Genomic DNA, 26,162 nt, shown 5'->3' on the forward strand with positions numbered 1-26,162 from the left:
TTTCAGATATGCAATAATAACGTCTAAACTTAACACTTTTAAGGTTTACCAGGTATATTTTAACAGCTTAAAGTGCTACAGCTGCTGAGAAGCTACATGCTAGCTTATAGTATGTTAGCTACAGCATGCTAGTTGTGGATTCGCCAATATTCGCCTCTTTCCGTCACCGCCACGAAGTTGTCCCATTGGCTCCCACTGTCTGCCCGCGGCGGGGAAGGGAGAGGAGGCGGTGGCGAGCAGCAGCTCAATGACGGCAGAAGCAGCGTTGACAGTTGAGAGCCGACACAGCCCACAGCTGGGACCCACGCAGGCCTAGCTGCATCCGAAACAGCGTGAACGTGTGACGGCAAAGACGGGGTGCGAGACGCCGCCTGCGAGATGTTACGGACCGGGTGCGGACTGCGTGACAACACGGCGCGGAGACGACGCGGAGCGGAATCAGTAGTACAAGTAAATAAATATATGGGTTAATTCTCTACGGGCAGTTCCTGGGAACGCGCATTATATTAGAAAGGAAGATTAGGTCGGTGAATTCCTGGAAACACGGAGTCCAGAATGGGAAATGTGGCGCTTGCAGGCTGGGGTTTATTCTCAGAAGTTGACGCTCAGACTTCGGCTTCCAGCGGCGTGTAGGAGGCTTGTGTGCCAGTGAGCCACCATCCGTCTTGCACGTTTGACAGATAGCCAATCAAATCTGTTATTCAAATCGCTGCTCTTATGTCAGTGACCTATATCCCGGGCATGAACGCCAAAATCCAGCAGTAACCTCCCCTCCAGTCCAGACAGCATGGGGACTAACGGGATAGAGATTCAGGCGAAGCCGTCCACAGAGACGGAGCAGCCGGGCGCAGAGCCTCAGATGGAGCCGAGAGATGCTCCCCCGGAGGCGGACGGCAGCAAGGATGGACAGCCGGCGGGCAGCGAGTGTAAAACTGCGAAGGAGGATAGTGCCGTGCAGCTGATAGACGGAGAGTCCAAGCCTACCCTCTCCGCCTCCCCTGATGCTGAATCTGGGGTGCAGCTGGAGATGCACAGCCAGGGACTCGGGTTTGTCCCGCCAGAAGGAGGCTGGGGCTGGCTCGTGGTTTTTGCTGCAACCTGGTGCAACGGATCCATCTTCGGGATTCAGAACTCTTTCGGGATCCTCCATACGATGCTGGTGAAGGAGCACACAGACCCGGAGGACCAAACCTCCCAGTTCAAAGTGGGTGAGTACGAAAAGCAGCAACAAGTGGACCCAGGTGATGCACTTGTAGATGCACCAGCAACCCTAAAAACATAGATGTTCACCAGTTTTTACTTCGAATACAGAAGAATCTATTTCAGCTGGTTAAATGAAACAAAAATAAATAAAAACGGGAATTTCCAACCATTTTCAGTACATAAACAACCATTAAGTCACTTTTTTAGTGTAATGGTTCAGTTTAAGCTTTGATGCTTGAACCCTTTCATTTTCTGTTAAACTCAAAATTATTACGTCTCCCAAATAATATGTAATTTCTCTTTTATGTGCATCTAGTATGTTCATTATTTAAGTATAAGATAGCATGAAGTTCTTATGGGATAACTTTGACCCAAATATTTACAGACAGAAAATGTTTAAATAAAAATAAGCAACACACTCTAATTGTTTTTAAGTAAAATAACACAATTACTCTTACTGCTCCTAGCATTACAGAGAGATTTAATTTACAGATTTTATTTATTTATTAGCAATATTGCAAAGTTATATTGCTATTTTGATTTTGCATGGAATAAACATCTGGTAAACAGTCAAATATGTCTGTTTTGTAAGTGGGGGAGATCTGAAGTAGCCTTCTTTCAGGGAGCTGTCTGGCAGTGCTCAGCAACTGGATTCTTTACTTTGTGTTACTTTATGTCATACAGCCAGAGAAAACTCCAGTCACTCTGAACCTTCCTCTATTTAAACAAACTTTAAGATGTAGCAATATTATGATGAAAGCATTTTGAGTCTCTAACTTAAACTTAAGCTTAAAATCTCAACCCCTGTATATTATCACATTTTTCAAAGCCCCAACAATATTTTAGATTTCCCATGTGAGATTATTCCAGCAGTGTTAAACACTTGGTGTAATGACATGACCCTGTAAGCAGTAACACTAATGCCCTTAAATGACCACGTCTGTGTGTTATTTGTTCTGCAGCAGCACTGCAGTAAAGTCTGCTGGAAATTAGCTGTAATTTGTGAACAGGGAACAATTTTAATAGATTTTTTTCCACTTTGAGGCTTCAAATTACAGCACACATAATTAAATAAAATGAGATTTATGAATAACTGTATAAAAAAGACAGAAGCAGGGCGCAAATTTTATTTTATCTTTACAGCTTGGAAAGTCACAGCAGTTCTATTTCGCAATAATATGCACATATTATGGTCGTTTGACTAATAGCTATGATCAAAATATTAGCGCTGAATTCATTGTAATCACTCAGCCTGCAGTTATATGACTACATACAAAGGTGAAAATGCATGTGTGTTAGCTGCTGCTTAGTGAATTATTTCTTGTGGGTGTTATTTTTGGCATTGGGTTCCTCCTTTCATTCTTTCCCGTTCTCACCATACAGTAACACTGGAGGGTATTTTTCTAAAGTGTTTCACAATCATGGTACAAGGCTGTGTGTGGGAGGAGATTAAATGGCTGCCTGTTATTAATTATTATAAATGACAAAGTGTGGAAAAAATAAATGAAGATCTTCTCTTGTGTTATTATTTTTCTAAATATAAATGTGAATTGGTTGGATGCTAGGTTTTTTAACCCTACATTGAGGAAATTGTTTAGACTGGAGTGGCTGCTTTAGATCCAGTGTCTGTATTGCAGAAATTGAAAGTCATTCTTTTGGCTTCAAGTGGAAAGGCTATTGAGATTCACTTTAAAAAAAGCATGTGAAGCCAAAATAATAAATTTTTCTTTACAGGTTGTTAAAGATCTGTTTCACTTTTATGCTTCATCTCAAATATTTATTTTACCAGGCCTTCAGGGATGCAAAAGGAAATCTTGAAATACCACAACGGGGTGTGCATAAATTCTTTTAACAGTAAAATGGTGGTGTGGTGGGTGGGTGGGTTGCGAAACACAGATGGTGTTGTTACTGCCCAGTGATTGTAGCCAGTCACAGTTTCATTCCCAATCTTTTCACATGCAAACATGAAAGACTAATGTTTTCAAGAAAAGACATTTAAAAAGAACGTGCTGCTTTAATGTTCGTGGGGGAGCGAGCCCCGGGTAACACGGGTGTGCCCAACGAGGGAGAGAAGTTCAAAACAGCTCGCTGCACCGGCTGCACAGTTTGCGAATCAGGGGAATTTGTGAGACGGGGGCAGAAGAAAGGCTCGACAGGAGCGGCGGATTAATTTTTTATCAACGCCTAAAGTAATTTTGAACTTTGTGCTACTGATCTGAAACAGAGCAGAAGGAGCGCTGCGTTGAATAAGAAACATATTCCTCACTCTTTTCATACAAATCTGTTACTTCATTAGAAAGGAAGGAGGCTGGAAAGTTTTTGAAAGACTGCATTAGACGTTTTGTTGGTAACGTTTGGACTAACAGCTTATCTGTTTAAAATGCACCGTAATGACTCCAGGCAGAGTTGACACCAAGCAAGTAGAAACTAGTGAGACTAGCTTGAGATGTGCTCCTAAAACTGTTGTAGCATTGCCCAAGTATATTTTCCAAATAGTTCTGTATAATTACACCATTGTTGTCATAGTGCGGCCTTGCTCTGTGTTATTTGGCTTGGCTCTGGCCAACAGTGGGGCAGGACGAAACTTCTGAAGTCCATGCAGAATTGGGGAGGATGATGACAGATTTATTTTAGTGTTTTAAAGGTTACGGTTACTTATCTGTTATTCTATTCCTGGGGTTTAAAGGTGTTTTAATTATACGGTTGAAAAAGTGTTGCTGTGGCATTTGCTATGTCTCAGCTCTATTGAGAATAGAGTAAAGCCACTCTGCCCCTCCCCTACCTGCTGCTTCACACTTACAGGCAGCAGGCGGATAGAAAGCAAACTTGGTTTACTCTCTTTAAAATTTGTTTTATTCAGCATTTATTGTTAAGTCAAGTAGTTGGAAGCCCTATTCAGAACATAAGTAAAATAAATGAAGTCAACATATTATTAAACCAAGCAGTACTAAAGCATACTCAAGACTCAAGAGCAAAAATGAGAATATTTATCATCTTAACCCAAAGAATTAATATATATAGGAGCAGAGTGATTAATTTGTGTCAATTCATGTTTTTGAGTCCAACTATATAGTTTAACATGAGTTAAACAAAACAAAACAAATCTAATTTTTAACATTTTTATGAAAGTTTTGATGAAACAATTGCCTCTTACACATAGTCTCTTTTTGGTTTTAAAGGTATTTTTTAAATGATTAGTGTTCGTAGTCTGATAATAAATTATTTATTTCACTTGTGTAAATATCGTGATACAGTAAAAATATTTATCAAACCTCGGCTTTTTGCCAATTTATAACTTAATGCCACCTGGAATAAATAAGCAGAAGCTCAAATAAGTTTTGCACCAATAAACTCCACTAACTGTAATAACCTTTTCTGTCCTCATAATGTTAAGGGACAATTAGAAAATTGTTGGATTTTCTTGCACCGAAGAAGAGATGGACCATTTTTTGATGGTTTTACATTCACCAGAGACATTAGAGGAAATTCTCAAGCATTATATTTCATGATCAATAGGTGATCTGCTTTTCTTGAGGGCACTCAAAAAAGCACAATGAGAGCACTCTCCAGGGTCCAAACAAGTTCATTATGACCCTTGGTGCTGAATGGTCTCTCTGCACTCTGAGATTTCTCCAGGATCTCTGCTGGCAGCTTGAAATCCCAAGTTGGCAGAACCGAAGGTACGGCTGGCTTTCTGGCATTCCAGAGGGCAGGGGAATGGGTTCAGGTTGGATCATGGTCTCATGAGCTTTCACACTGTTATATGAGCACATAGATACAGACGGTAGAGATTTGCTGTTTTTATGAGCGGGTGTTTGATTTGTCTTTTATTTGGAACCTTATTTAGTAAGGTTGGAGAAAGAGAGCAGAAGGAAATGCATCCAGCAAATGTCCTCTTGACCATAATTTTCTGTTTATCAAAAACACATTTATCTATTTAGAGATAGAACCTGAAACATATTTTGCAACTTGTAAACACACATACTGTATATCTCATATTGTTTTGCAGTAATATTGATATCCAAACAGGTAGTTTTCAGCGACTCGCAGCTTTGAGAAGCTAAGAATCTTTAATCATCATGAGGATCTTAGGAACATTCAGAAAGCAGAAACAAATAAACAAGTCATGAAGCACAAGGTTTCCCCCAGAGAACTTGCTAAGCCCGGTAGTTGGGTCCTACGGCAGTCATTCATCCAGCGGCTCGTTTGGTTTTTTGAGTTAAAATATGTTTAAAGTTGACACGAAATTTGAAAATATAACTTCATAATTATGTGTTATTGAAAGATTGGGAGATTAATATCTGAACACCAACTATAAAGACTTGAAAAATGCAAAAAATTTAAAAAGACTCAAATAAATAAGTATTGCTTAGCCTGGCGATCTGCCAGGCTTATAATACACTGGGGAAAACCCTGAAGCATCCAGTGATTTCTGCTGTCAATACTAATTTTTGAACTCAGGCTCTTTGAGGACACTTCCCTCTTATCTGTTGCAGATGATTTTGCAAATGTTTGTCCAGCACTTTTAGTTTCTTACACACATAAAGTTTGCTCCAAAGAAGTCATCACATCCAGGTAGCGTGTGAAAAAAGATCTGATGTTGGGATTTCCTGTAATTTATTAAAGGCCCTTGGACTCTTAGCTTTTCACAGTTTGCTGCTTTTCTGCAAGACGTTTTGGAACCTGAACAAATTTGTCTGAAACAGAGCAGACAGTATCCATCAGGAGAAGGATACTCAAAAGTTTTATACCAATGTTTATCATTCGGGGCACTTTAAGATGGAGTCACCATCTCCAAAATTATCAAAAAGACAAGCTGGACGCTGATCAGTGAGGCTAACAAGACACCAACACTGGGGTTTGTCAGCAATCTGCTATAGAGTAATGAGACAGAAACCTTTTGTTATCAAAGAAAACATCCAAACATGAGTAAAATCTCCCTAAACCTTGTTGATTAATGAGTTTCTGATGAAACTAACCTAAATTAAAACATCAAAAGAATATTGTGACTATTGTAAACCTTGGTGGTAGCAGCATCATGATGTGTGGTTATTTTCCTAGATGAAATTGAAAACAGATTTACATAAGTAGTTATTTTGACCCCAAATCTGGAATCCAGGAGAAGATGGATTTTTCTGCACATTATACAGCCCAGCCATATTAAACCCAGTAGCTGGCTACTGGGCTTCCCATTTTTAATGGTTTTACCTTCAAACTGATTTGTCTTTTTTAATTTAAATAATGCAGAGTAAATTTCTTATTAAATCTGGGAAAGGATTTAAAAGGATTTATTAAGCTTTCATTTTTTTGCATCTCAACCTAAGCATATTAACTACATCTGTACGGTATGTGTACAGATCGTGAGCCACGGTACACCTTAGTGGCTCACTCAGGCGTACTGTGCATTTGATGCATTATTTTGTAATTTCTTAATTTTCTCTATCGAAAAACCCACAGCTTGTTTTTTTTCATTTAAATCTCATAACATAAATTCAATTGGTAGGACTCCAAAGAAAGCTAAAAATCTCTACCTAAACTTAATTTCCTGTCGTTAAAGGTTTAGAAATACCATGTTAGTGTTTCAGACCAAAATAACTTTTAACGTCACATACTGCTGCATGTTCCATCTCCAGCACCTGCTGAGGACGTTTTATTTGGCCTTGAGGAAAATGTTTTCCATATCAACACTATATTCGTGTAAATCCATGTTTCCATTAATAGTGCGAAAATATGTATGGCTATTGTTTCCCTCTTGCAGTGAGAAGTCCACACAATGCCAGCCGCAGTCTGCTGCATTGTTTCATTGACTGAATATTTCCTCTTATGTCTGTGCGAGCTACAAACAATGTCGTCAGAGAGCATTTGTACAATGAGCTGTTTCCGATTGTTTGGCAACACCTTGTGCATGAAATCAAATTTTAATTGGTGTGTGCGAAGTGGATAATATTATTTTTTTACGCTCTACAGTTTTCATTTATTTGCATTACCCTTCAGAGCTCATTCTCTAACATTAATGCTAAAACCACGCAGTTTACGCTCCTTTATCAGTTCTAGTTGCTTGACTGGAACAGCAGTTGCATGTCAACAAGTGAATTTTTCTTTGTGAAGTTGATTAATTTGTGAACGCTGCGGTTATGTAAACGCACGTTTCATCACCAGGCGGTTTTAAAAAGGGGTCAGAGGCATTTATGACTCAGGGTGCATGCTCTTACGGACTGCACATTGCTTACAGCTTGAAAAAAAAGTGTTGATTTGCTTGGCATGCACAATGTTTATGAAGGCACAGCTGTGTAGCTGCTTGCATTGCGTAGATCAAAGAACTCCCATACACACATAAAAACATGGAGATTGTTCTGCTCTGCCTGAAAACAGAGCTTGAAAACATTCACTGTGATGTTGTTTAAATGTGCACAAGGTTTTACATTTTTTAGAGGAAGCTTCTTTAACTATTTTAGAGTTCCTGTGCTAGAAAATGCTTATACAGAGAAAGTCTGAAATACCTGCTGTCAGACTGTGTCTAAGCAGAACGAAGAGCTTGTGAGCCCACACAGAAACACACACCTTTCTATTTTATTGCAAGTTCAGTTCACAGTGTTCTTTTTCCTTTTGTCTCGGAGTCCTCTAGTCTTCTCTAATGAGAACGCTGCACTCCATTTATTCTCAGACTTTTGCTTTAGTCAGAAAGGGTTTCTTTTTTTTTTGGGGCGTTGCTGGGTGACGGGTGGGTTTCATTTTGTGCTTTAGCAGCACATAGCACTGAAATATGGGTTTGTGGTTTTAAACTTTCAAGTGAATGCTGCCTTCTTCACAAAGCCGCTAACAGGGGCTGCTGTGGTGGTGCAGGGGGTAAGCACAACCCACATAAGAAGGTCTTAGTTCTCAACGCTGCCGTCGCAGGTTCGATTCCTGGCCTGGTGACCTTTGCCGCATGTCTTTCCCTTCTCTCATTGCCCATTTTCCTGTCAATTCACTGTCAAATAAAGGCCACTAGAGCCAATAAAACCTTGAAGAAAAAACCCCCAATGTGGTCCATCTTTTTTTTACGATCTCTGTCTCCAGCCCGTGAAGCACATAACATACTCTATTCTGAAAATGGACTCTGCTGGGTACAGTTCGTTCTATTCTTTAAGAGTTCAGGTTGGGGCCATGCAAAAAGGTTAATGCTAGCCTGCTTCATCCACTGCCAGTACTGCTGTGTTTTTTGGATTGTTTTCCTTTTAGAACATCCAGTTCTGATCACATTGCGACAATCCTGCCATTATGTCGATAAAAAGTTGATGGATTTGAAGGTTTTATCATGTTTTTCCCACTTTTGCAAGTTCTGAATTTGCTTTCAGTTGCTTTTTGGTATATTCAGTTGATGAGAAATTGGCGCCTCCCAATGTTTAGGAGGTGTCCCCTCCTTGTTGCTGGCAGTAGAAAGACTAGCTAACATGCTTTTTGCAGGACTGCAATTTACCTTGCTCCAGAATTTTATAACAAACTCATCTAAGTGGTGGTTTGAGAACCGCCACTTAATCTACTTGTGCCACTGGCAGAGAAACAGATCCATAACATCATAAAGATGCTTACAACCTGGGGCAGTGGTCTTATTCTCCCAGTACGAAGATTATTCTTGTAATTGTGGCCATAAAGCTTCATCTTCTTCTCTCCTGACCTAAGCAATTTATCCATACCGTATTTGACTCGTCCATGTGAGGACCTATAAAGTTCCATTGTAATTGAAGGTGCTGATTTTGTAGAAGGGACTTCTTTCTTGATTACCACCTTCCATGCTGATATAAAACTTGCTTTATTGTTGAAGGCAACATTAGCTAACCCACAGTTCTCAGTTTGGGCCAGACTTGAGCGTTTGTGGTTCTTGACTGGCTCCTGAACATTTGGACCAAATTTCCTTTCATTTAGGTGAAGATCTTTGAAACTTGGACACATTTTGTTGTTCCAACAGGAAGATGATTCCAAACATTTGTCAATGCCAGTTTTGGAAGGGTTAGATTAAATGTGATGAATGGCTTTCATGAAGCCCGATCTTATCTCTACTAACTTTGGGTGGATTTTGTTTAAAAGATGGTCAGTTCCACCAAATCAACCAGTTTTGAAGAACCCACCTAATCTGCCAATATGAAGTCTAATATCCATCCACAATTGTTAGAGCAACCATTGACAAATGCATTAACCGTTGCAAAAAACATAAGGTTTCTATTTAGGGACATTTATCCAAATATGACTACGACGTTTATCTATAGTTGAGATAAACATACAATAAATGTACATGTTACACATTGTTTTTCATGAAAAATTTCTTAATATGATAAAAATTTTGAGTAATGTTGTGTGAAACCCGCCAACAGAGATCGTAGCGTGCACTCCTGCCTGTCCGTGGTTCAGTATTCACCTCTTAGCAGATTTTTCTGTTGACCAAAACTCCAGATACTTTGTGGAATATTTCCCTTTTCGCTGATTTCACTGATATTTCAAAATGCAGCTTGGGAAGTTTAAATACCTAGATTCAAAGCTACTTGACATGCTATTGGTTGGTATTTGCAAAGCAGCCAATATTTCTGTGATAGTCCTAAGACAATTTTCACTCTGCATATTAATGCACATTAAAGTATATTTGATGTCTGATCTATATAGGCATCTATAAATATTTTTAGCTGTGGTCTCAAGTATTGGCAGATTTTAGCTATTTGCAGGCTCCTGTGGTCTCTAATCCTTGCGAACACAGGGGGTCTACTGTGTTGTTGTCTTTGTTACTTTTAATACTTTCCCCTCTTAGTTCCCTGCGATCATTAGTACGCGTCAGTGAATTCAAAAATCTAATTAAATTCAGATTGTGTGTGCAGCTTATTGATGAAAAACACATTTCTTTATGTAACTTGTCTCCTGAGCAACCTTGCTACAAAGATTTAGGTTTTTAAAAGCAGTATTTGTGTTTGTAGGTTTATGGCTGCCCCAAAAAGATTGCAAAAAAGTTGTGAATATATTTTTTTATCACTTTTTTCATTACAATTAATACAAGAAAATATTACTTTAATTTAATTAATTTAATCCTTAATGTTTAAATTTGACTCTATGCGGATTAGAGAAGATTCACAGTATTCAAATTTCTGCATGGAGTCTTCTTTTTGAAACTCATCACAGTTGTGTAACATGCAATAATTTCACTCTGGAAAAAGAACCGTGCAAACTAAATACCTAAAGCCCAAAATCAATGGTTTAGTTCACATTTTTAATAAAATGTAAACTTCTGACCTAAACTGTAAGTGCATTGCAGTCTTGGGTGGCAAAATAAAACAATGTATGTAAAACAAATATTTGTCTCAGACATGGGGATGATGAAAATGAACAGTGTTGGCCCACATTGAAGTAAACACATAGAGTGTTTGAGGAAGAGACATGCCTGTGGTCTTTCCTGCCACAAAGTGTTGACGCTGGTAAACTGAGTAGCTGCTTGAGAAGATTTGAGAAACGCTGTCAAAATAATGTCTGTAGCAGAAACTTTCAACACTGTTGGCATTCATATCTGTCATCTAAGAGAGCTCTGATTGAGCTCGCAGAATATTTGACCCTGTATGTCATCAAGGAAATTATGCAGAAAATATTAAGCTAAAGGTGACAAAAATAGTTGACAGAGAAGGGTAGACGAAGGTAAACTCATATTTGACGTTGAATTTGTGAAGCTCCATGGTGGGATGAAAACGTTCCTCCTTAAAAACTTGGAAGATCATTTCAGAAATGGCTCAGAAGTCGAGCAGAAACATGCAGGATGTTTATGTCCAGCTTCACAGCGATGACCCTCCTAAGCTCATGTTTCACTTCACTGCACAGAAGTCAGACGAGGTCGTCACCTTTTTCCAATGACCTGTTGCATCAGTTAGATCACAACCAGCTAGGTAGACATTCAAGCTACCTTTGCTCCCCTGGAGACTTGAATCAGGCATGTGTTTTTGTTTGCTCTGCGCTGTGTCTCTCAGAGCCATTTGGCTTGTTCTGCTTGGACACTTGCTTAATACTTAACAAAAACACTTTGAGCCACTTTTTGATCTGTCGAGACACTAAAAAAAACACATTTATGTGAAAATCCAAAAAATATTAAACTTTTTTTAAAAAAATCATTTTAAATTACATTTTTAAACTTGTATTAACTGAAGCATGTTGATCTTTTTCAATATTTTATTGGTTATTTATCCACTACTGTGTAGTTATGTTGTCTGACATGACATTTTAGGTCTTAAACAATCACTGTGCAGGATCTTTAAGCAGAATAAAATAAAAACATTATAAAAAACGTTATTATTAAACTGTTAAACTATTAGATATCCACTTAAATTGCTGAAAAACAAACCTTTAACTTCCTAGAAATCTTATAATTGTGTCACATTCATGTTGTTTGAACTTCCTCTAAGGAAGCTAAAGTACATAATCAGACATGAGGTATACTGTATGTCTTCCTTTCACTACAGCTTCCACTGAAATCAAAGGTTTTATTTGTTCAAAAACCTTATAGAATAAAAAAGTAGGGCAAACGTAAATGTTCTGAAAACATGCGAAGAAACTGATGCAAGAGTGTTTTTTTTTTTTACCAATGTGTCTCATGTGGTAATCAGAAAACTGCCACATTCAGAAAGGATTATAAAAAAGCAGGATTTTCAGGTTCCTTTTTTCCACCAGTTTCTGACAGACGTTGCACACACTAAAGCTGATTAGCTGTTCAGAAAGCCATTTTGTATGAATTTCTTCCAAGTCCAAGCAGTATGTGATGGATTAAAAGCAAACTGTGCCCTTTGATCCATAGTTATACATAACAATAGCCCACAGGGTTTTAATTATGAAATAAAAACAAAAAAATCATGGTGCAAGGACTCTGGTGTTTGTTCTGTGGTCACCCAGGGTCATATTTACTTTCAGTGATTGCCACAACACATGCGGTTTCCACATGTTTCTAACGATGGTTCTGTCTCCTCTCTGCTCTCGCTCTGCAGCCTGGGTCGGGGCCCTGGCCATGGGCATGATCTTCTTCTGCTCTCCTGTGGTCAGCATGTTCACGGACCACTTCGGCTGCAGGAAGACCGCTGTCTGTGGGGCGACAGTGGCTTTTATAGGGCTTCTCACAACATCATTTGCAAAGTAAGATGCCTATTGTTACAGTTGCATAGTCAGTGCATTTTTACACCTTTCTGCACTTAGACATACTGTACCAAGACTGATTGCACTTTAATTTAGTCAAAAATCAATAAAATGATAAAACATGTTAACATTAATAATGCTTCTTTATTTCACTCTGTTCACATTGCAACCGATGAAGACTTTTTAAGAGAAATACATTTTTGAGAGAAGAACATAAAAAGATATGTGCTGAGCTTTAGTTACTGGTAAGTTACAGCAAATGTCCAGCGGGGAAAGTCTCCTTAGCCAGCCAGAGAAACAAACTCTGCTCTTTATAAGTCACAATGAAAGCACTAATTTGGTCCAACCCAACAGACTTTTTTTTTCACTTTTGCCCATAAACTTGTAACTGTTGCAATATTTATGGATACTTCCCACTGGAAAACATATTTTATTAATAGTAGATAGCATTTTTGCGATTATTGTGCAGTTTTTCTTACAATTAAGCTTTTCTTCTTTGCTTTTGCAGCTCCCTAATCCTTCGCTACTTCACATATGGGATATTGTTCGGTTGTGGCTCTTCCTTTGCCTTCCAGCCGTCGTTAGTGATCCTAGGTCACTACTTCCGGCAGCGACTGGGCCTGGCCAACGGTGTGGTGACGGCCGGAGCCAGCCTCTTCTCCATGGGACTGCCAGTTCTTCTGGACAGATTGATTGGCCCTCTGGGTCTTAGCAGAACCTTCCAGATTCTCAGCCTCTTCATGCTGGTGCAGGCCCTGCTGGCATTAACATTCAAACCTTTACTTCCCACCGTGGGAGGCAAGGGCCCACCAGGGATGGGCCCCGGCCCTGCTGAAACCCAGGCCCAGGCCTCGGCTCAGGGGATGAGCAAGTGGAGCAAGGTCGTTGCTGGGGTTAGGAAGTACTTCAACCTGCGTGTGTTTCACATTGTGACGTATCGGGTGTGGGCGTTCGGAGTAGCAACAGCTGTGCTGGGATACTTTGTGCCATATATCCATCTGGTAAGAAAATCTCTCCTCAGTATTGTGTTCTGGTACCTTCAAGAGTTAACAGTAAAACATCAACTTTGGCTGTTTTGAAGTCTTAAACATGGTTTAGTTAAATACTGTGTCTTGTTTTCTTCAGGTTAACTTAAATATATTTTATGGGAATTTTATGTGATAGACTGACACAAAATATTCAAAATTTGTCAACTGGAAAACAGAGGAGGGATGGATGGTTTTTATGACGTGGTGTTCGTGCATGTTATATGTTTTTCATTATTATTGCGAATACATAAATATTTAGTCCAACTGAGTGTGTTGTTATAGTGATAATTAAAATGTCGAATCACTGCCAAATCAAAATGCGCTGTTCAGCTTTTTATGATGATAGCCGTTTAGATTTCATGATTGCAAAATGTGACCTTGAAATTTAGCTAATTTAATGTGAGATATTGAGGGATGTGAATGAACTGTAACGTTTCAACACAGAGGTTCGAAGTCGATCTCCCTCTATCCAGATGTCAGATGTTCCAGCTCCGGCCTCCCTCTGACCGGCCTGTTGTTTCAGGCCCGGGCCCAGATGTAAACACAGCCCCGGCCTTTGTATTGGCTCGACCACCTCAGGAAGCCTCTCCTGTATGGCCTCTCTGTGTCCCTAAACATGCTTATCCTATGGCCACTGAGGGATGTAGAGCTCTTCAAAGCAGAGCAAATATTTCACAAGAACCAGGAGTCTCAGGAAAGACTTCAGAGGGCGGTTTCATGTTTTGGGCCTGGTTTGGGGGGTTATGGCTAAAGGGGAGTGAGGGAATGTGATGTATATGTACCGGCTCTTCCTGTTCAGCTGTTCTAAAGGTCTGTTGATGAGAACATTTTGTTATTGTAAGGCCTTGATTTGGGGCTGGAGATGAACAATTTCTTCTTCCCACAGAATAGTTCTAGTTTTTTCTTCTTGTTGTAGGTGAAAAGTTGTGCAGAAGCCTGTGCAGCATATTAACGTTATGTTTAATTTCAGATCAACTTTGTGAAGGAAAAGTTCAAAGAGAATAAAAAGGAATGGGTGCTGCTGGTTTGCATCGGAGCGTCGTCGGGGGTGGGACGACTTGCCTTTGGAAAGATCGGAGACCTCATTCCTGGTCTAAGGAAGATCTACATGCAGGTGAGGCAGTTGTGGAATATGTGGGATGATGTTAGTACTTTGTGTTTCTATGAAAGCTGTAACATTATCTGCATTGCAAAAATATTAATTTAATTGAGCTTTTCCACATTTTAGGTCATTATAACAGGCTGCACCCTCGCGCCCACTTCAATGCATCGACTGTAAACCTAACTTTAAACTTTTGTGTAAACACCTGAGTAATAGATATCTGGAGCGCCTCTAAACTCTCTAATCAATGCTCTGCTTGTCAGTTTAGGTGGATGCCTGTCTTGGTGGTTTGCATTTGTGCTTTACTCTTTCCACTTTCAGTTGATGAATTGAAGAAAGCTCGATCAGATTGTCAAACCTGGAAAAGAAACCTCGCCCTGCTGTAAACCTCTCCACCATTTTGTCCCCAACCTGTCTGCTGTCTTCCTTTGGACTAAATACAAATGCCTCTATTTTTACATTTTAATTGAAAACCATGCATCATTTTTCTTCCGCTCCACAACTATGTGCTACTTTGTGTTGATCTATCGTACATTAAGGTTCGTGTCCAAAAGGTGAAGAAGTTAAAATTATATCATTGGTTTTGGTAAAGATGATTTTTCAAATCTTATTCAAAATAATATTTTTTGCTGTGTAATGTTTTCACTTTCTACTAGTGTGGAAATTCAGTCTTTTAATTATAAGGATGATTTATTTATAATTTATGGTTCACAGGTTCATTTTACAAAATGCTTTCTCTACTAAGAGGTGAAGGAGCTTTACTGCTACCAGAGAATTACGTAGCTGCTTATTGGCACTGATTGTTCACTTCTAAGAAAACAGGAGGGGGCAAAGCACAACAGGCGGAAGCAAGAAGGGTTTATTTCTCCCTGGCGTATATACAGAGGAGCACAAAGTTTATGGACTGGCTCAATCTGACAGAATCATTTACAGACGTCATTTCATAATATTTACATTTACAAGAAGACCTGGGCTGAGAAATATTTATTCTAAGTGAATTCTCTCTGCTGTCTGTAAATATTTGACAGCAAAGAATAAAACATAAAAAGCATCTCCTATTTGATTCTCTTCTGCAGAGACCTGCCAGTTTCTTGTGAGTGTACAGTAGCTACAACCTTCTGTCATTCTCAGATGGCAGAAATTGGCCTAGATGTCCCTAGAATAGCCCAGGAACTGTTTCCAGTGTCACTGTCTACAGTGAAAAGGGTTTAACATGAACTCTGATTTAGAGGGTGCTGAACAAGAAAAAAATGCCCACACTAAAATAGACTCCTTCAACCACGAATGAAATTTGAGGCTGCCCACGTGAACAAGTCAAAGGTCTGCTGGAGAAACCGTTTGGTCAGAGGAGACAAACTGAGTTATTTGGCCAAAATGACTTGTCATATGTTTGGAAGAGTCACTGGGAAGCTTTAAAACTCAATAAGACCTTAACTGTCTAGCATGGTGGTGGTAGTATCAACCTGTGGGACTGTTTTGCTGCCTGTTCTGCTCAAAAAGATGACCTCCAAATTCTTTCTCTACTCCTCAAATTATGACAACATGACACTGACCCCAAACACATCAAAGCTGTTTTCAGACTGAATGAAGCAGGTACTGCATGTATTACATTTCTGGAATGGCACCTTTTTAAAAAATGGCAAAGAATTCATAAAAACTGCCTTTTTTCCAACAAATCAACCCATTTAAATTAACTTTACCACTGCTGATGAACAGAGTAGTCACAGGTCTTTGTTGATAGGTACACAAATGGGTAGTTATGTTTAATGTTGCTGTATTTATTTACTTAAGCCTGCATTTACAATGTTGAGACTACAAATTAATAATCAGATAGACAATTAAAATAATAATAAATAAAGCAAGTGTTATTTGTAAAATGTGTTAAAGTTGAGTCACATTTTCCTATCACTTCTAATAAAGAAAAGTGACATTTAATCATAAAAATATATCTTTAAAGCCTCATTATCATTTGTAGCCATTCTGTCGGTATGTAAATTATATTTTAATTTGGTTAGAAATAGTGTGTAAATTATAATGAGCAGGGTAAGATTGTAAAGTTGGACAGCCTCGATATGTTTTTATCCACTGCTGAACCCTTCTTAGAGCGTCTTGCCTGTGACTATGAAGGGTTTACAGTAACACTTTTAGCTCATAGTGAATACACGCAACCTCTCCTTCTCTCTTCACAGTATTATTGTCACAGACCTGGAGCTTACTTGAATTAGGCGGTATTAAGTGACTGGAGGAATCTGAGCTAACTAATGCTTAAAGCGCTGATAAAAATACCACAGAGCCTTCAGACCTCATGATGTGGTTCAGAGATTTCCTCAGATTTGGATTTCTTTATCGCAGATTATTTCCCACAGAACAAAGAGCTTTACCAAGAGAGTTAGTTATTATAAATTTTCTCTTCCAGGTGGCGTCCTTCATGGCCCTGGGCCTCATGTCCATGATGATTCCTCAGTGCGCGGTGTTCGAGGCGCTGGTGGTGGTGTGTGTGTTCCTGGGGCTTTGTGATGGTTGCTTCCTCACTATGATGGCTCCCATCGCCTTCGAGCTGGTTGGCCCCATGCAGGCCTCTCAAGCCATAGGTTACCTTCTGGGCCTTATGTCCCTCCCAATGACGGCAGGTCCACCAATTGCAGGTGCGAGTCGTTATTTCTTTATTTCACTTCTGAGTGGTAACATGTGTTCTATAAGGAATGCATTGTTGCAAAACCTAAGCTGACTGCTGTTTACAGGAAAAACTTCCACACAAGGGAAGACAATATGTGGGAAGTAAAGGTAAAGTGGGACAAATGCCTTGCTGCTTATACAATGGTTTGCATTTATAGGCGTTTGGGACTGAGGCCAGCTGCAGGCTTCTCAAAGGATTTGTGTTGAGGTTAAAAGCACAAACAAGGTCGGAAGTCAGTCCTTTACCGCCATAAGATAAGATGCTCCTCTTATGGTTCCTGAAATTATAACCACTAAAAACTAATTTGATGACTCAGATGTGGTTTTACTCTGTCTTGCAGGTCTCTAGGTTCAGATACAGATTTTACTTTCTGCTTTAGCACATAACTCAGTTATTAAGTCGGACTTCAGATGATAAACCATGTTATGTAAAATTTCGTTGTAACTTTACAGCAAAATAATGATGTAAATTCTAAAAGCTTTGACTGCAATTTAAATGCAGATGTTCTAATAGGACAGAAATTTATTCAATAGTTACTTTAGTTACTTGGAACCATCTTAAATGATTCTCCGTTGCTTAAATACACACAGTGTCCCTCTGTTCTGCTGAAATAAAAGGTCCGGCTTGACAAGGATCCAGTCTGAATGAGGACAATTATTGCACCGAAACGTTTAAATGTTGTTCCGCTCTGTTGTCCAGGTTACCCATTCTCTATTCACTCATGGACCCGATTACACCATTGATACAGTGCTGAACCTTTTTGTGCAGAAGAGCAAGCCAGCAAAAAAGCTGCTGAAGTTCTACTTAAAGTTTGCTGACAAACGACCGGGCCTCATTTTTACGGTCTACCTCTCTGAGCTTGGATGCGTTTGGAACAGACCGATCTTGTCAAAAAGCTGTCTGACAAATCCATATTCAAGATATCATAAATAGGAAAGAAAAGTGGATGCTGCGGGTTAAACAAGACGATGCACAATTTCACACTTTGACTTGATGGGAGAATAATGTGCCTTGCATGAACCAAGAGTTTTTGACATCCTGTTACTCCTCGTAGCAACGCAGCTGAAACTGAGTCAGATTGAATCTGTGAATGTCAACTTTGCAAATCTCGCCAGAGATGTTCATTTTTGGGCTTTGACTGGGCCATTCCAACACATAGTTATCTCTAAATCAGTTGTCCTCAAACTGCGATGAAACAAAAATCATGTTTCATTTTAATCCCATCTTACCGAATCACCTTCTTCCACATATTTGCTGAGTTCAATAAGTGACTTGTAGTAAACCCTTATTCTTCAAAGAGTAATTGTGGATGTTGATTCTGTCAGCAGGAAGGATCTCTGGTAGCAGTCAGTCTTGCAACAAATCAGAAGAAGCTTCTGACTGAAGGCACTTTTGTTACTCATGACATGTTAACTCAATTTCTGGGCAGTAGAGACAATGTTTCACAGTAGCTTGTCTTGGATGACACCATCAGTTGTTAGCAAATACTGCTAATCCACCTAATTTGCTTTTGCCTCTTTAAATCTCTGTCTAGCTGTAGAGATTTAAAGAGGATTTCTTTTGGCTTTGCTTCAACAATGGCTTTCTATTTCCTTCTCTGCCATAATAGCATAAGTAAAAGTTATGCTGTTGACAGATTCTCACATCTGAGCAGAGTATCTCTGCAGCTGTGACGCATCCTTTCCATTTATAGATGATAGGTTGAACAATGCTCCTTGAAACAGTCAAAACTTTGTTCTGTAACTTAATTTTAATCTTCAGGGTGTTGCTTGCTCATTGGAGTTATATATCCAACCTCACAGAAATTCACAGGACAACTGGATTTAGAATGAGATTAAGTTAGCCATTATAAGCTACGCAAACATTTAAGGGGTATTTATAGATTTCCAAGAGCATATGTGGAAAAAATTAGCAACAAATAGCTCAAAATAAGCCTGCAAGTCTTCCTACCCCAAAACTTTAAAAATGTTTCCTTACTAATTTGAGTAAACAATGTTTAATATTCGTTTGTGGATCTATTCACAGGTCTTCTTCATGGCTACTTTGGCAACTACACAGTAGCTTTCTCCCTGGCTGGGGTACCTCCTATGATTGGGGGCGTGGTGCTGTTTTTTGTGCCCCTGATCCACCGCAGGATCCAGCGAAACCAAGAGTCGTCTGAGGAGAAGTTGACGACTGTCCACATGTTGCCCACCACCCCACCTGCTGGGGAACCCAAGAGCTGCTCCAACGGAGACATCCTGCCTGGTTACACAGACGTAGAGACACACATCTGAGTCACGTCTTACAAAGGTAACATCCTGTTTAAACCCGCAAGTGTTAATAAGAAGCTTTTTCTTTCTTTTTTTTTTTTTTTTACAGTATTTGTTTGTCATTTTTGGTTTTCTGTTTGTATTTACAGGGATTCAGCCCACCAGCACTTTTTCCATCCCTTGAATCGCCTGTATCTTTCACAGAAGTCTCACCTTTGGACTTCATTTCTGGTTTACCTATAATCTCTAACCCTTCCAAATCTCTGCCGGTTGTTTGCTTTTTTTGTTGTTGTGCAAAGCAAAGTTCAGAAGCGCACGCCAGCTAGAACCAGCATGGAGGGCCAGAAGATGGGGGTTCAGCGCTGGATGAATGCAACAAATTGTCAACGAGAAGAGTTTTCTCATCAAAACTGTGTAAAAACACACAAACCTCCAAGGAGGAGGGAGAGAAGAGAGATCAGCAGTAGATTCTTCTGCATCATTTATCTTACAATCATTTTATTTTTTTAGTTTTTTAAATAAATTCATTCTTAACATGAAAAGCTAGACGAGAGATGCATTTTCTATGCAATTTCTGCAGTTTCTATGTATTGAACCTCACACGTTTATGTTAAGAGCTCATCCATTTTATTTAGTTTGCGTTTCCTAAACAGTCTTACCTTCATGGGTTTAGAGTTTATTCTGCAGCTTCTGCTTTCTTTCCAAACCACCTGAAAATGGGCTATTCCTCTCACAGATGAGCCACTAAACACAATCACCTCGAATTAGCTGCAGACAACTTTTAGGTCCTGACCTTTATGCTGTAGGAACAGGTGGGGTCAGAATCGCTCTGCGATCAGGACTGTTTGTTTCCTGAAACCGTCCTCTTTCAGGAGACAGATGTGTAGATCTGGCAGCTGGTAGTATGTTACATGTTTTTTTTTTTTTTTCGGTTCTCTCTTTTCAATTTTGATCCGTTCCTCGTCACTGCATGGGTACAAGTTTGGTTTTACAGTCAAATGTATAATAGGCTGAGCATATTATTGATATCTAATCATCAAACCTTCCGTTGTGCTACCTTTTCTACGTTTAATAAGGTGCTAGATAAATCTGCTTTCACTATGTTTCTGATAGCTTTGAAAAATAATCAGCTGTTACTTTATTTTGCTGTTTTAGTGGAAAGGAACTCAATTATGGAGTAGTTAAGAGAGATCTAGTATTCCTTCAATAACCTTTTTTATTTTAAATACATACAATACGTTGGAATAATGTAAAAGTTGAAACATTTTCTTTTTTTAAATGTGTGTTACTGTTCGTGCACACACAAGGTTAATTACCAATAGACAGCTGAGCTACCATAATGTAACATTGATAGATCAGTAAATAACACTAATCTCCTGTTGTGGGACTTTTCAGTGCTTTTATAAACGTACGATTACTCAACTCTGACTTTTAAACAGCATATATAATAATTTTACACTTATTCCTTTTCAGCTGTGTTATCACTTGTAGCTTTTAATGGCTAAATTCATTGTTATGACCGAAATAGAGAAATAATATAGAGAAAAGAAAAAATAAAAACAAGAGAAAAATCAAATTGGAGCCAAAAGTTACCAAAGACTGATAATGTTACTTCTGCAACCAAACTGGCATTGAAACAAACAATATCCACTCCAGACAGTAGAACGGTATCCTGAGATACTCATTAAACCGTCACCTTATGAAGGGATTCTAAAGCTCCCTCTACCTGTAACCTGCAGGTAAAAAACTGTCATTTTAAACACTAAAATATTTCTTGCATATTTAAATTTTTCTTCTGGTTCTGACCAGTCTAGTTACTGCAATGCCAGCGGTCACCTGCGTACGTTATATTAGCAAACCATGTGGTTTAATTTCTGAATAATTATATTTTACTGATTTTCTTTCTTTTCTATATTTAGGAGTTTTTATATTTTATGCTTCTAAAATATAAAATATGCCCTTTAGGCAGTCAAAGGAAGAATAGCAGGTGGTGTCATGTCAGAGCAAATATCAGCTCACACAATCCTGTCAATATTAATTTTGAATAAGAAATATGTTAGAACATATAATAGTCTAAGAACAAAACATGATGTACCTTCTTTTCAGAAGTGACTCCATAACTCTGCAGAAATGTCCTGAACGTAACAAAACAGGGTTTTTTGTTTGTTTTTGCCCAAATTCTGCACATCTAAATGTGATTCCAGATTGTCTGAAAGGAAAAACCGTCGTCCACAAAAAGTTCTGATCCACTGCAGTGTTACTCATTAGTTTTAAGGTTGAGGCTGGTTGTGCCAGCTGATTATTTTGATTGCAGACTTCTTGAATTGACGTTGCCAAACGAGACAAGCTTGGGCTGTTTCTTAGATAATTGCGTTAATTTGCTGCTTTTCATTTGACTCAGTGGAGGGCACAGAGTATTGTTGAGGCAGTAATGAAACACAACATCACACCCCTGACAATCCTAACGGGGCAGTTTGCAGTTATTTCTCTCACTGGGACCACCTGCTTCTGCTGCACTGTAGACTAGAAGCAACGCTGCACTACTCAAGCATTATGATCGGATAGAAACAGAAACAGCAAAAGGTGAAGTGGGGAAAAGGGAAAGCTGTGGTGCTTAGCTAACTTTCCCTCTTTGTTTAGATGTTTTTACCATCAGGTCTGCTGCTGTGCTGTAACAGTGTGCAGCCTGAAAGTTACACAAACCTTCTCTTGAGAGGTTTCCTGCTGGCTTCGCCAGACGACCGACGGTTCCTGAACACTTATACCTCAGTAATCAAATGTTCCTCCGCAGTCCAGTTGAATATCATGCTGACATTCTCCATTTGTGGTATTTTTCTGTTTGTGTGTTGTATTTCTGTTTTGTGTGAACCACAGTTCTACCAATTGCCGTTCATTGATCATGCCAACATTTACTTTCAACGTTTTTGTTCTGCCTCTTGACTTTCCCTTTATTAGCTCTTGGCTTTTACTTTTATGCTCACAGTTTAAATGTCCCTGCTATGCGTCTGTAGGATGGTCTTTTTTATGTCCTTTTGCTAAAGAAACATTTAGATAAATGTCAAATATCCTTAAATTAATCAATAGAAACACTTGACTGTAAAGACAGGAGATCAGAAACACCAGTTTGACTACATTTTTAAGCTTTGGGGTTCATTTAAACTGAGTTGCCGACAAGTTTTTTAAAGTTTTGTGGTTAAACAAAATTGCAAAAGATGCTGCCTATAAAAGCTGCATGGGAACTGCATAAGTGAACAAATGCCCTTTGCAGATTTTGTTTTTTTTGTTTCGATTGTGTGAAATATTTTTATTGAAATAAATACAGAAGCGTGTTTATATTTAGCTCCTGCACTGAAGCAAAAATATTCAATTATGTTGGAATTAAACATTGCACTTAGTTATTCCTGTAAGTAAAGGAGGGCCCAATGTCGCTACAGCCACACATTGAGGGAAACGTTTAGGGGTGTAAAAGTTGTAAAAGGGCCAAATCTTCTGGCAGCCATAAAGTAGGACATTGATGTGAAACCAGCTGCCATTTAATAGCTTGTATAGATTCTGTTTATATATGGTCTGAGTGGTTATTGTTTGCCCTGTTTTATAATGACTTTGTCGTCACTTTGTTAGTCGTCAGCTTTCACCTCTGTCTTTTTACACAAGTCGTTTCTTGTTTAGTCACTTGGACTAAAACCAAGTGGTGAAGCGTTAACCTGTGAAAACCCTTGAATGGAAATCTGCCTTACATTAACCGTGTCATTAGCAGGTGGCCAAGCTGCACACCAGAACAGGATTTGCTTTTAACTTTGAAGAATCCCTGCATGTCCCCGCTTAAAAGTAATCAAACTTCACTTTCACTTAGCTTCTAGAACCAACCAGGTGCTCCTTTTTTTTATCAACTACTGTAGATTTAAAACAGGAAACGGAGCTGATTCGATGTAATTCGTAATGGTTTTGAGTTATGATTTGTTGCTGTTTGCATTGAAAGTGCTGGCAGGAGATTTGCTGTGCTGGCTTATCTGTGAAGATTAGAGCTAATATATAATGGTGAAGGAACGAAGTGGATGTAGAGTGATAGAAAGCATTTGGATGGGCGAAGGTGTGTGTGAGTTTAGTTTGCCAAAGTTCTTTTGTCTATGCAGCATCACTTGTCCTGTTACTCTGACTGTTGAATTCTGAATACACCAGACTCCTGACGATACAGTGCCTTAAAACTGTGTTCATGCTCTTGCACTTTGTCACATTACAACCACAAACATCAGTGCATTTTATTGTTTTATGTGACAGACCAACACAAAGTGGTGTATAGACTAGAGCTGCAGGTGTTTATTGTGATATCACTACCAGAGACCACTGTCCATTTTCTTAGCAAAATAGCTCAAGCTTAGTCAGATTACATGTAGAACGTTTGCAGAAGTCATTTCTCAAGTCTTGGCACTAATTCTCAATTGGATTTAACTCAAGCTTTGATTAGGCCATTCTAACAAAAGATGGTGGCTTAATCATCCAGTCAGAGCGACAATGAAATGGTCAAATTCATAGTTACTTTCCAGATGTGAATCTCAAATCTTTCCCAGCCTCTTAACAATTGTTCCTCCATGGGGATGTTTGTGTTCATCCCACAGCATGTTGCTGCCATCACCATGTTTCACACTGACATGGGTGTGTTTGTTGTTTGAAACATTCAAACAAATGTTTATGTTTTCATCTAAACCATAGATGTTTAGGCCCATTCATTTGATCCACATCTTCAACCAGCTTCCCTGTTCCTGCCGATAGCATCCCCACAACATGATGCTGCCACCACCGTGTTACACCTGTGGCATAGTGTGTCTTTTTCTGTTCTGTCAGGTTTGATGTATGGCCGTGTCTTGGTAGGCTTCACAGTTGTGCCATACTACTTCAAGGTCCTGGTGGAGTCTGTTTGCTTATTTGGTAACTTTTGGTTGGACTGAACCTCATGTAGTATCAGAGTAAAAAGACGTTAAACCACAATTTTCATATTTTTTGCAACTTTTCCAGTCTGTCGGTCTGTTGCATAAAGTCCCACTGAAATACATTGAGGTTTGTGGTTGAAACAAAAATAAATGCGGAAAGGTTCAAGGAGCCAGAATACTTTTGCAAAGCACTGTAAATGTTTATTCAGCATCGAAAGCTACGAGCTGCAGTAGATACTCACAGCGAGGCCTCTTGTGTTTCACTTTAATGAGCACCAAACACTAATACTAGTTTTTATAATAGTTTTGAACATGTGTTTTTCTAATTAATAACTACCCAGGCTTCCTTTCTTTGTATTTCTTTAAAGTCACTCTTTTTACCTGCAGACTGCCCAGCCACACAGTCTGCAGTTTGAAGCCTCGGTGTGGGAGGTATAATTCATGCTCCGTTTGACATGTGACAAGGTAAAACCTCCCTAGGGCAAAATCCCCAGTTGTTGCAACGCTCTGGAATTCATGCTAAACAGGTCGGGTGAACTTGAAAAAGTTTGAGCTGTATGTTTAAGCAATTCATCTGTTCTTCTTATTTAAAAGCGGCCAGAAGGAAGAAGCTGGCCTCTTAAGTTTCATCTCATTATCGGACTCACCGGCTTGAAGTGAGTCTAGACTTTTTGTAACACCCCGGTCTTGTTATTCTGCCGTGCAGCGGGCCATTCCCCTGGACTCCTCTGACCTCAGTCTGCTTTACGTTCTAACTGGTGTGCTTTACCTCACTTCCAAACCACACAAACACCTGAAACCGATAGCTGAAGGACCGATTGTTAGAAATCTGAGCCATGATACACAACATGTCTGCACTTCATAGACTGACGGACTTCCAGCAAGAATACTCTGGTGTATTTTTGCCAGTAAAGATCTGAATTTCTGAATACCATGTGAACCTTTCTGTGTTTTTCATATGTACCAGAAACTACAAACTTTTTATATGTGTGTTGCCATTATTCCAGCTGTAGATATGTTTTCACAGTTACCGTTTGGTTTTGCTGGTCATTGTTGTTTATGGTCCTACGTTCATGTTCAGCCCAGGCCTTCCCGCAGCCTTACATGTTGAAATATGCAGAGACTTTCAGTGCAGAAGTCTGTCAAGCTTTCTTTCTCTGTAAACTCCAGCAGGTTGCTGAAACTAAGCCTCTTTTGCCTCTCCGCACTTTGCAAAGCTGCAAGCTTCTGTCCCACACCAGCTCTACCGTTTCATCTTTTTGTTTAATCCAATGTACAACATGATCTATCTAACATGGTCAGTAAGCACATTAGATTGGGAATTTAAGTCATGCTGCTAGGAAAATTTGTCTTTGTGTTTTGTTATAATTTTGAATCCTCATCAAAAGAGTCACATTTTTTTTTCTATTAAACTTTCAATAAAGTGTAAAATTGAATCTTCTGTTGTAAATTCTTTGTTTTCATGTGTCATTCAGATGAGAAGGTTTATTATCCATAACTACAGTGCATCTGGAAAGTATGCACACCTTTTTTATTAAAGGGGAGGTATTATGTATTTCCGAGGCACATGGTGCCATTTTCCAGCACAATCAAGAAAATATATTACATTATATCATATACCTACAGTTGTTATAAAAATCCTGTGTATATCAAACATGACTTAAAAGAAACTTGACTTTGCAATTAACGCCTTAAAATTGGGCCTCTGTGTCTTTAAGAAGCTCCTCTTTCCGACACTCCGCCTTCTGCACGTCATCACAACGTTTCTCCATTAAGCCTTTAGCAACGTTCTTAGGAGCATTGGACTCAGTAGCTTGTATATCAAGATCAACAGGCTCACAG

The 26,162-nt window shown here is 39.2% G+C and overlaps 1 protein-coding gene across 1 annotated transcript; it reads left to right on the forward strand.

Moving 5' to 3' along the window:
• Window positions 1-25,756, forward strand: slc16a2 (solute carrier family 16 member 2). The gene is made up of 7 exons (XM_028008467.1): window positions 1-1,208; window positions 12,189-12,333; window positions 12,842-13,334; window positions 14,332-14,475; window positions 16,880-17,108; window positions 19,166-19,432; window positions 19,542-25,756. Exons 1-6 carry the CDS (start codon window positions 788-790, stop codon window positions 19,414-19,416), a joined length of 1,683 nt encoding a protein of 560 aa, XP_027864268.1. The 5' UTR covers window positions 1-787; the 3' UTR covers window positions 19,417-19,432; window positions 19,542-25,756.
• Window positions 25,757-26,162: the final 406 nt, after the last annotated feature.

This window comes from Xiphophorus couchianus, chromosome 23 (assembly GCF_001444195.1).
Source record: "Xiphophorus couchianus chromosome 23, X_couchianus-1.0, whole genome shotgun sequence".
In the NCBI taxonomy this organism is placed as follows: domain Eukaryota; kingdom Metazoa; phylum Chordata; class Actinopteri; order Cyprinodontiformes; family Poeciliidae; genus Xiphophorus; species Xiphophorus couchianus.

Bases quoted from the DNA above. Each gene is read 5' to 3' on its own strand.
- slc16a2 (XM_028008467.1), top strand. From the start codon at position 788: ATGGGGACTAACGGGATAGAGATTCAGGCGAAGCCGTCCACAGAGACG. The intron at 1,209-12,188 runs GTGAGTACGAAA...CTCGCTCTGCAG, and splicing joins AACCTCCCAGTTCAAAGTGG to CCTGGGTCGGGGCCCTGGCC. The intron at 17,109-19,165 runs GTGCGAGTCGTT...ATCTATTCACAG, and splicing joins GGCAGGTCCACCAATTGCAG to GTCTTCTTCATGGCTACTTT.